This window comes from Primulina tabacum, chromosome 16, assembly GCF_025594145.1.
Source record: "Primulina tabacum isolate GXHZ01 chromosome 16, ASM2559414v2, whole genome shotgun sequence".
NCBI classification, from domain to species: Eukaryota; Viridiplantae; Streptophyta; class Magnoliopsida; order Lamiales; family Gesneriaceae; genus Primulina; species Primulina tabacum.
This window is the reverse complement of record NC_134565.1, coordinates 8,368,712-8,378,879: the sequence shown is the minus strand read 5'-3', so window position 1 is coordinate 8,378,879 and position 10,168 is coordinate 8,368,712. Positions and strand designations below refer to the sequence as shown.

The 10,168-nt window shown below is 33.3% G+C and overlaps 2 protein-coding genes across 3 annotated transcripts; one reads left to right on the top strand and one right to left on the bottom strand.

The window, feature by feature from the left end:
- The first annotated feature begins 4,715 nt into the window (after positions 1 to 4,715).
- On the top strand, positions 4,716 to 7,397 carry LOC142529672 (vacuolar protein sorting-associated protein 29). Of its 2 annotated transcripts, none has more exons than XM_075635274.1 (4): positions 4,716 to 4,868; positions 5,391 to 5,585; positions 6,365 to 6,502; positions 6,865 to 7,397. In XM_075635274.1, the coding sequence occupies exons 2-4, from the start codon at positions 5,454 to 5,456 to the stop codon at positions 7,150 to 7,152; spliced, it is 558 nt and encodes a 185-aa protein (XP_075491389.1). In that variant the 5' UTR covers positions 4,716 to 4,868; positions 5,391 to 5,453; the 3' UTR covers positions 7,153 to 7,397. The 2 variants fall into 2 exon arrangements, with proteins under 2 accessions (XP_075491389.1, XP_075491390.1); XM_075635275.1 differs by having other exon boundaries at positions 4,720 to 4,868; positions 5,373 to 5,585.
- Positions 7,398 to 7,863: 466 nt separating this feature from the next.
- On the bottom strand, positions 7,864 to 9,718 carry LOC142529253 (uncharacterized). Its single transcript, XM_075634725.1, has 5 exons — positions 9,488 to 9,718; positions 9,331 to 9,380; positions 8,942 to 9,065; positions 8,758 to 8,856; positions 7,864 to 8,661 (listed from the first exon to the last, which is right to left on the bottom strand). Exons 1-5 carry the CDS (start codon positions 9,657 to 9,659, stop codon positions 8,039 to 8,041), a joined length of 1,068 nt encoding a protein of 355 aa, XP_075490840.1. The 5' UTR covers positions 9,660 to 9,718; the 3' UTR covers positions 7,864 to 8,038.
- Positions 9,719 to 10,168: the final 450 nt, after the last annotated feature.

Below are 10,168 nucleotides of genomic sequence, written 5' to 3'. Positions count from 1 at the left end.
AACTAGGAGCTGATATAATGTTGGACACCATCATTTCAAAACTGAACAATATCAGCCAGATCAAATCTACTCAGCTGCTACATTCTTTAAGTCTGGACACCTTAAAAGAACATACAATGAAGGACTTGAAGAAAATGACCATGATGGAGTTTCTCTTTTCGACTCAGTCGAAAAGATAAAAAGAGAATTAGTTACAATTCCTACTCTGCTCTCCTCCCAAAAACAACTCGACAACTAGATTGATTTTGTTCATACTTGTCTGTATAAGAAGATCGACATAATGCAGAATCAGCTGGATGAGGTATCTGCTCAAGTTAGTTCAGCATTTCTTCTCTTTACAAGAGTGGCGGGTGTTGAAAAAAAGGGGGAAGAAAAGACAGAGGCAGCAGGAAGTAAGCAAGAAGAGAACTGAAGCATACAAGCCAACTGATAAAATACCATCTGAAGAAAAATTCGAAGAAATAGCTTGCTAAGTTTCCTAAATCAGTTGTTAGTCTAAAGGCTTATTTTAAATTGAAATGTTGGTACGAATCTGTACTTACATCTTTCAAAATCAATAAAATTGTTATTACTAAATATGCAAGAATCTGTACATTATTTTATCTACATTCAATCTACTATCAGTTTTATTCTCTATCATCAGTTCAAGAAATCTAAGTTTTGTCAAACACCGAAAATGGGGAAATATTTGGAATATTATAGATTCCAGAGTTTGACAAATTAATCCGTAAGAAGAACTGAAGAATATAACTGATCGAACAGTCGAATAATAGTAACTGAAGACTTTGGTTGAACAAAACTGGAAAACCCTTATTAAGCTGAAGAATTCGTAACTGATAGGACATCAGCTACAACTGATTATGCCTAGCTAAACTGATCGGCTGATCAGTTGACTTCTAATTAGTTGGTCATGTCATCGGTTGACAAACTGACAGTTCGTATTAAAGCAGAACAGTTGTATCAGAAAAAAAACAGTCTGAATACCTCGTACTACTGTAGGATAAAGTAACTACACGACGATTCAATGGATATTTGTCATTTAATGCATTTACGACCGTTGAGATCGAAGACTATATATAGCTGATCGAATCAGCTGAAGAAGATTGGTGACTGGAAAAAAAGAAAAGAAAAACACACAAAGCAATCAAACTACAACCTTCAATCATTTGCGATTCACCTCATGAGTATATTCTCATGTTCGCAGATCGCACTTTTAAGCTCTACACATATCGTATTTATCAGTATCATTCAGGCTACTAACTTAGAGCGTTTCAATTACTAACTGTACATGCGTTGTTAATCTAAGAGTTTCAATTTGGCAGTGTGTAAGACCAGCTGAAGTGGATTGTTACAATCTGTTGTAATATATCAAAGTCTTTTAGTAGAATTCTATCATTGTGATAGAAGTGGTGACGTAAGAGCATTTGAAGTCTCCAAACATCCATAAAAATATGTATGTTCCGTTCAGTTATCATTTCAGTTTTACATTATATTACCTTAAGTATTCAATATATATTTCAGCCTGACTCAACACTTTTATCAGTTGACCGATCTATATTGACAAACAAGATTTTAGGATCAGTTCCTCAAAGAACTGATTCACTCAACATAAAAGAGTTCAAACTATAGTTGCCAAATTCAACTTTTTGAACTTTGACTTTCTCAACGGTAATATAGAATCCAATATTTGTATGAATTTTAATGGTTCAGTGATACAACTAGTCGTGGGTTTACATCTCCATGTTATTCAGAATAACATTTTTTCTTATTCGAACTTACCTTAATTAGTCACATTCTTTTCGTTAACACATTGATCAAGAATGTCAGAACTCATTTCTGATTGCACCCATCAGATCATGGTAAAAGCGTCTAGTAGCATCGTCACATGATCTCCTAGGTATCGATGAATAGTATCTGCAAGAACCTTAAGTTATGGATTAGCATACAGTACGATCCCTTTAACATATATATCCCTATTGAATCTGCAACCATCAGTATATCAAAAGTTGCATATAAATTCGATAACGATGTGATTTATCTTTAAGTATTAATAGTGACATGATATTTATAATTAGGAAAACACCTTTTCCTAAAGCACATTTCTTGCTCTGGTCAAAGAATACTTTCACTATCAACTCATCAGATCGCATGGGATATCTTCACCAATAGGCAAATGGTGAATCCTCGACTACAATGCATTTGCTCCTACGTATTTTGAAACTACACCGAACCTCGCCACTTGATGACTCTCAATAGAGTCGGTAAACGGATCAAAGTTCATGCTAGTACGTATAGCCCATACATTATCATGGGTCAAATGACTAATGGTGTACAACCATAACTGCAGACTATTCACTAGATAAGTGAGAACCAATTGGACAGTCCGAGGGGGTGTTGTTCAGTGTCTCATCATATGATTACCCATATATATGAATGGACATCTCCATTCTCTTGTTGTTGAAACATGACTTTTATGTCACATATGTTAGTCTCAAACTCAAACGACTTTTATCCTTATTTTAGGCAACTGATTAGACTAGGAACCTGTTTAGAATATATAGTACACTTCCGAATGAGTTTCAAATTCTTACGTTAATAGGTAAACCTCATTATACATATTATATATTTAAGGACTTTATCTATACAACTTGCATGTGTATACAGATAATAAATAACGTCATAATTGAATAAAATCATACAATATTATTAAAAAAATTATTTTATAGTAGAGTCAATAAAATCTCAAGCCACAAGTTGGTTCGCTGATTACCTATTCTAACAAAGTATACACGTTGTATGCGCAAAAATTAACCGTAAATCCGAAGGCGTAAAGATTTGAGAAGGTGGTTGTCTTAATTTGGGTGAGAAATTAAAATGAGGTTTAGTAGTTTAATTTGGAAGGAAAATATAATAAGAAGCAGAATAATGCTTAATTGAATTTTTAATATATTTTTTCTACAAAAATAGAGTAATGTTATATCATATATGTATAATCAAATTTTTACAACATAAAAAAAATCACTACAAAAATTTCATTTATCAAAATCTCAAGATAAATTTAATACAAAATCTCATGAGATAATAGAAAAATCTCACGATATAATAGCAAAATATCACGATATAATTATTGTAAATATCGTCGTACGATATATTGATCGTACTTTTAGCATTAGTCGTAAAAAAATACATGAGAATATTTATAAAATTTAATTTAAAGGCTTCATTACGGATCAAAATTAGTTACTCTTGGAAATTTAATTGTAATTAATAAAAAAAATATAGATTATTTAATGGCTATTTTAATCTTTTTTGTTCCCTTGTTGAATGGACGTATAAATATTATAAGTTCAAGTATAATTTTTTACTTCAGATAAATAGAATATGAACCATTGTTGAACGAATTATGGCAAAATAGATTGGAAATATAGAAATAAAAATTGTATTTTTGATATATATATATATTTAAAATTTTAATTTGATTATTATGTGTTAAATTTTAGTTTTAATATGTTGACTTTATTTTGTTTGCAAAGTTAGTCATCAAGTAATTAGTTTCAAGGGTGACCATCTCAAGACTCATGTGTTGGTGATAGTTAGATCAGATAAAAAAATTTCCACCCTCATTATACAAAAAAACATTTAGTATTTTTTTTTTGACGTGACATTGATGTGAAGTCGACCTGACGTTAATAAATGCAATGCTGAATCAGCACTCTCGATAAAAAAATACTAGAATTGCAAAAAAAAAAAAAATTAAAAGATATCAGAATCAAGATTGAAATTCGATAATATAAAAGACCAAAATCACAAATAAATATGAACAAATTTGCATTCTTCCAAAATATAATGTAACACATATACAGAGAATTTAGAATGAGATTTATTGGAAATTCAATGGTAATGGCTTAAACTAAGGTATTATTATTATTATTATTATTATTATTGTTATTATTATTTTGATTAGTCATTAGGACACCGTATAACACCTCATCAAAAATCGTGGGATCCACATGCCACATACACATTAGTTTTGATTTTATTATTTTACTATCAATACTACTTCTCTTAGCTTATTCTCACTGTTGGTATTTTTATTCTTTATATATATAAATTTTAATTTTAATTTTTATCGATTTTACTGTTGATAATATTAGTATTTGAAGAAAAAAAACTAAAACAAAAGGTGACTTTCGCCATGTTTCATATTCATCCATTGCTTATGGCGGACTACTAACGTTTGTTGTGGATGATAAGATATTGATTGATTATTCAATTTTGGTTTGTTCAATATTTGACTCAAGTTTTACAAATTATTGATGACATGAATAATTATTTTATCTAAGTATATTAATTTGTCATCATATATTATGCATATTTTATCACCCAATCTAGAGGTGCAATCGAGTTGAATCGAGCTCACATACCATACTACTTGAGCTCGACTCAATCGAATATATATATATAGATATAATCGAATAGCTTGTGGGTTATTCAAGCTATTCGAACAGACACGTACAAAAATCGAGCTCGACTCGATCAAATATTCGAGCTCGATTTGATAAAACTTGAGTCGAGTCTTGATCGAATCACTCTTAATTATTCCCAAATAACTTGACTCGTATTCACCCAATCCCATTTACTCCATTTTCATATTATAATTTGCAGAAGGGTTCAATTTTCACATCATAATAAAGCCTAGTTTTGTCGATAGAATAGCGACTTCAACTCATAAATTATATATCACTTTTTCCCACATCCCCACGCTTTTTTGTCTCTGCGAGGACGAGGACCTCAAAACAAACGCCATTCTGCTCAAGAGTCTTCCGCGGGTTCAATTTCTTATGTAATACACGAAAAGATAATTTCAGGTTAGATCGCATCTATGAGAAGCAGTAAAATAGCTTTGAAAATCCCTGATTTTCTTGAATTTTTTGGAATCTTTTTGCGCTTCCTATGGGAATTTTAGAATTTGGGTTTTTATTGTTGTCTGAGCTGTTGTTGAGTGCTGATCATCAAGTATCTGGCAGATTGTTGTGCGTGATTTTGTTGCTTGATATTGTCGTGATGGATATGTTTTTTTTCTCTGGGGCAGTTCAGATTCTCAGTTATGCTTTGAAATAATTATCAACATGTATCGTTTTGATAACGGTTTTATTTGTTACTCTGCTGGTAATTTACACATGTTTGGTCGGTTCGGATTTTCTGGTTACGTGTACATGTGAATTGCATTTACCAATTGAAATAGCGTGTGATTCATTAAAAAACTGTGTTTTTGGAAATGGGAATCGGGACGTCTTTCGAACGGGAGACGTCGGTTGTTTGTAGTATGTGGAAAGTTGATTTCTTTTCTTTATATGAAGTATCTGCTTTAGTTTTTGGGTCTTTTTCAGATTCTGTACTGTGCAATTTTTTTGGAGGATTAAGGCAGAGTTTGGTAATTCAAAGAGCTAGAGATGGTCCTTGTACTAGCATTGGGTGATTTGCACATACCACACAGGGCTCTTGATCTGCCTGCAAAGTTCAAATCCATGCTTGTTCCAGGAAAGATCCAACATATAATTTGCACGGGCAACTTATGTAGCAAAGTAAGTATATCTGCGATGGCTTGATTAGTTTTCTTGATTCGTTGTGATCTATGCTTAGTTTATGTGTCTACTGCTATAGGTATATATTCTGAGTAGTGTTCTTTGGTTTGGCTTTTACTTGATATTTTTGTATAGAATCTATAATGCTAGAATTGGCTCATAAATGTAGAACTGAAAGTGAAGTCTGCTCTGTTAAATGAAGAACTAGTTAGCCTTTTTGTGTATAGTAACCGAGATTGATTTGTATATTTGTATGTTGTGAACCCGAAATTATTGCTTAAAAACACTTTTTGAGTGGTCTTAGATTACATTTTTGTGCGGTTGAAGTTCTCATATTCGGTGTCAATAATCTTTTAAGTTACGATTTTAGAATTTTGTTTTAAATTTACTTTGTCTCAATGGGCAAACAATACATTTGGATGATGGTATGACCGTTTTGCCCATTGTGGGGTTTGTTAATGTATACTGCTTTCAGGAGAACATGGAAAATGGGGAAAATTTGAATGGACAGATCATACATAAGACAAATAGTAGAATTTGTAGGTCACTCAAGCTCTTAATGAGAGAGTTAAGTTAGTAATATCTATGACACAGTTCAGCAGCATTATCGGCTTTCGTGCAGACTTGGGATATTAAGTTGGTCTGTTTTTAGTGTTTTGTATCTCACCAGTTTTTCCTATTGTTTGAATCTCCGTAATCTGCTATCTGCGTAAACTGCATTGACCTTGGGTAACTTTCACATTATATGAAGATGCATCATACATCACTGTTTTTTGCAGGAGGTTTATGACTACTTGAAAACTGTTTGTCCAGACTTACACATCACTCGGGGAGAATATGACGAGGATCCACGTTATCCTGAGAACAAAACCTTGACCATTGGTCAATTTAAGCTTGGTGTTTGCCATGGTCATCAGGTGTGTTCTCATCCTTTATTGTGTTGTTACATGCTCCACTACTCAAAGACTATAGACCTACAGAAATTGACGATTGGTCTTTTGAAACTAAGAGTACGGCCAAACCCTTCGCTTTTCATCAGCTTCTTATGTCAAGGCTAAAAGTCTAAAACTCAATTAAATTTGTACCAATTGATCAGTATTTTAGCATGCTATGCTTGAAATCCTCAATTTAAAAACTATTTAAGATCAGCATCGGTTTTTTTTGAAGAAGTGGGTTCAAAATTTTTGATGCCGATATAATCTTCTTGGAATCATAAAACAAAACACTGTAAAGCAGGGTAAACACTGTAAGTTTATTTCTCATGTAAATTTTCTTGAAGGTTATTCCATGGGGGGACCTCGACTCATTGGCTATGCTCCAAAGGCAACTGGATGTAGACATCCTCGTAACCGGCCACACACACCAGTTCACAGCTTACAAGCATGAGGCAGGAGTGGTTATAAATCCGGGATCTGCAACTGGCGCCTTCAGCAGCATCACTTATGATGTGAACCCGAGCTTTGTTCTCATGGATATTGATGGTCTACGTGTTGTCGTGTACGTTTATGAGCTTATCGATGGAGAGGTGAAGGTTGACAAGATTGATTTCAAGAAGACAGCAGCTTAGACAGTTTCGACGAATGAGTCGTATCCATGGATATTGTCCGTTTTAGCTTTAAACAGCGACTGAAAATCAACTCAATTTGTGTTAGCTGCATCTGGAATGCATTGGTTTCGTTGTTTTGATGGTGGTTATATAACTGTGGGCGGTTCTGGTTGATATTTGGGGATGATGGATGAATTCTCTTGACCATAAGTTTGTTGTTTTGCAGCATTTATGTGTGTACACAATAAATTTAAGTTTGCATTATATATCACATACAAGAAATACTAAATTTAAGCATCACCGACCTTTCATTCTTTGAATACACTTCGCATTGTAATAGGAGGCCTCATTTTTCTAAGATATTTTCTTCTTCTCAAGATATAACTAAACATTAGTATCTTATTTCTATTCTTACTTTACCTTAAATTAAATTTTGTGTTCATTGTCAATAATAATATTTTAAAATATTCAGCTCTTAATCAATTTTAACAAATTTCAATGGAAAATGAAATATACTTAAATAATACTGATAAATCTTCACATGATTTACTCCTTACTACGAGTACTCACTACAATCCATTTTTTACGAGAACTAGTGATCACTACTCTTTTAATGTATTGGTAAATTTTGAGTATACGCAGTATTCTACAAACCACACAACTCAACTAAATCCGCAGAACTCAAGTGAAGGAGCTTTTGGAGGCTCTGAATTTGGGAACACAACCAAGTCAGCTAGCCTGTTGTGCAATTAAAGATAAAATGGAAATCTCTTCTTTTTTTTTTAACTCATAAAAGAAAAGAGTCTTCAATACCAAAACTAAATTACTAACAAATAAACAATATCATTCTCAAGCTGGAAAAACAAAAATGAACATAAAAACAGAGTCCCATGACTCAAATTTCTATCTAATGTGTAGTAAACCTATAAACCATAACATGCCTGTACTTCTCCCCTGGATTCACAATCTGCGAAGGGAAGTTCTGATGATTCACAGAATCAGGGAACCCTTGAGTCTCCAGGCAAAAAGCCGCATATTTCTTGTACACAGCTCCATTTTTGCCCACAGTATCTGGCAGCATGTTACTAGTATAAAACTGAACTCCGGGCTTATCGGTCCACAGCTCCATTTTCCTCCCTGATTTTTTATCGTAAACCATGGCGGCCTTATTGAAATGCTTCCCTCCACCCGTCATATCCAGAGCATAGTTGATGTCGTACCCGTCCGACAGCTCCCTGAACTTGCTCCCGATCGTCCGGGGTTGTAGAAAGTCGTAAGGCGTGCCTTTGACAGGAGAGATTTCGCCGGTGGGGATGAGTTTGTCATCCACCGGGGTTATGCTGGAGGCGTAGAGCTTGATAGTGTGGGAAAGTATGTCGCCGCTGTCGTGGCCAGCGAGATTCCAGTAAGTGTGGGATGCGAGATTGATTGGGGTGGCTTTGATTAGGGGCTTGGCCTGCATCTTTATGCCAAGCTTATTTGTTCCTATGAACATGTAGGTCACCATCACGGAGAGATCTCCGGGGAAACCTGTTTTCACATTGGAAGCATGAAAATATTATAAGATAAACGGAACTATGATTCTTAGAAAATAAATTATAATTGATGGTATCGGTGCAACGTTACCTTGTTCACCATCCTTGCTGTCATAGATAAGCGTAAGGTGACTATGTTTCACATGCTTGGTCACGGTCCACACGACATCGCTAAATCCTCTAGTCCCGCCTATATGTACAGGTATATATATCTCAATCGAATCTGGAACATTTATATAAGAGATGCAAGATTTATAAATGATTAATTATCGTACCGTGGAGTGTGTTTCCATGATCATTAGCAGGCAATTGGTAGAGTTTGCCATTTAAAGTGAACTGAGCACCTCCGATCCGGTTAGCCACACGGCCAACAAGAGCCCCGAAGTAAGTTGAATCATTCTGCAAAAAACAAAACCAGCATTACATAATAAAAAAAAAACAAGTATTAATTACAGGCTAAGAAAAATCAGAAGATGGAAGGTTTTTTCTTAAATATTTAATCAAATTTAAATATATAACTATATTTTTTTATTAGTGGAGAGAGGTTTATCACACGAAATATCTAAAGTTCAATGCTTCGATTATACTAGCTAAATCGTCCATTTGGATACTCAATCATTTCAATTCCTAGGTGGTCTACACCTGAAATACATGATACACTAACCTTGTATCCATCAACTGAATCAAATCCCAGAACAATATCGTCAAGTTTCCCTGAAAATAAACAAAAAACATCCCAGAAATTTAACAAGACAAGATATTTTTAAATGAAACCATATAAACTAAATATTCTTCAATGTAAAATAACAAATGTTACCCACCATTCCGATCAGGCACTATCACAGATAGAACAGTGGCACCGTAGTTGGTGATTTTCACTGAAAAATCACCTTTTTTCAACTCATAAACCCCTATTTCTTCGTCACCTTTACACACATTTCCAAATGCTAAACCCAATATCAACACAGAGAAACAACACAATATTTTATTCATATTCAAAAAATTATTTTATACTATTTAGGTATAATAAAATATATATATATATATATATATAGAAAGTGAGGATGGGATGATTATGAAATGGATTAGGATGAATCAGAAAAGATTTGATGTGCTTTGAATGCATAATTCTGTTGGGATTAGGATAAATGACTTTTTGTAGATAAATTTTTTCTCACATTTTTCTAACGAAATAGCAATTATGGGTATGAAATAATTAAGTGAATAATGGAGAATTTTATATCTCGAAATAGCAATTATGAGGTGTATTCATTCATGAAATTTAATAATTTTTTTAAAAAATAGACTTATGTGGATAGATTTTTATTGAATCTCACATAATCTCACATATTTTTAACAGAATTTCATCGACTCTTGTAGATTTTTTGTTGTACTTTGTACCTTTAAATATAGGATAAATAACATCTTTATTTTGTATTTCTTTATTTATTAATGTAAATACAGTTTTCTCATTTAAAAGTTAAATATGTTTAATCCTTACA

Coding starts and splice junctions, on each gene's coding strand:
- LOC142529253 (XM_075634725.1), bottom strand. CDS start 9,659: ATGAATAAAATATTGTGTTGTTTCTCTGTGTTGATATTGGGTTTAGCA. Junction 9,066..9,330: donor ATTCAGTTGATGGATACAAG/GTTAGTGTATCA, acceptor TGTTTTTTGCAG/AATGATTCAACTTACTTCGG. Junction 8,662..8,757: donor CAGCAAGGATGGTGAACAAG/GTAACGTTGCAC, acceptor ATGTGAAAACAG/GTTTCCCCGGAGATCTCTCC.
- LOC142529672 (XM_075635274.1), top strand. CDS start 5,454: ATGGTCCTTGTACTAGCATTGGGTGATTTGCACATACCACACAGGGCT. Junction 5,586..6,364: donor CGGGCAACTTATGTAGCAAA/GTAAGTATATCT, acceptor TGTTTTTTGCAG/GAGGTTTATGACTACTTGAA. Junction 6,503..6,864: donor GTGTTTGCCATGGTCATCAG/GTGTGTTCTCAT, acceptor ATTTTCTTGAAG/GTTATTCCATGGGGGGACCT.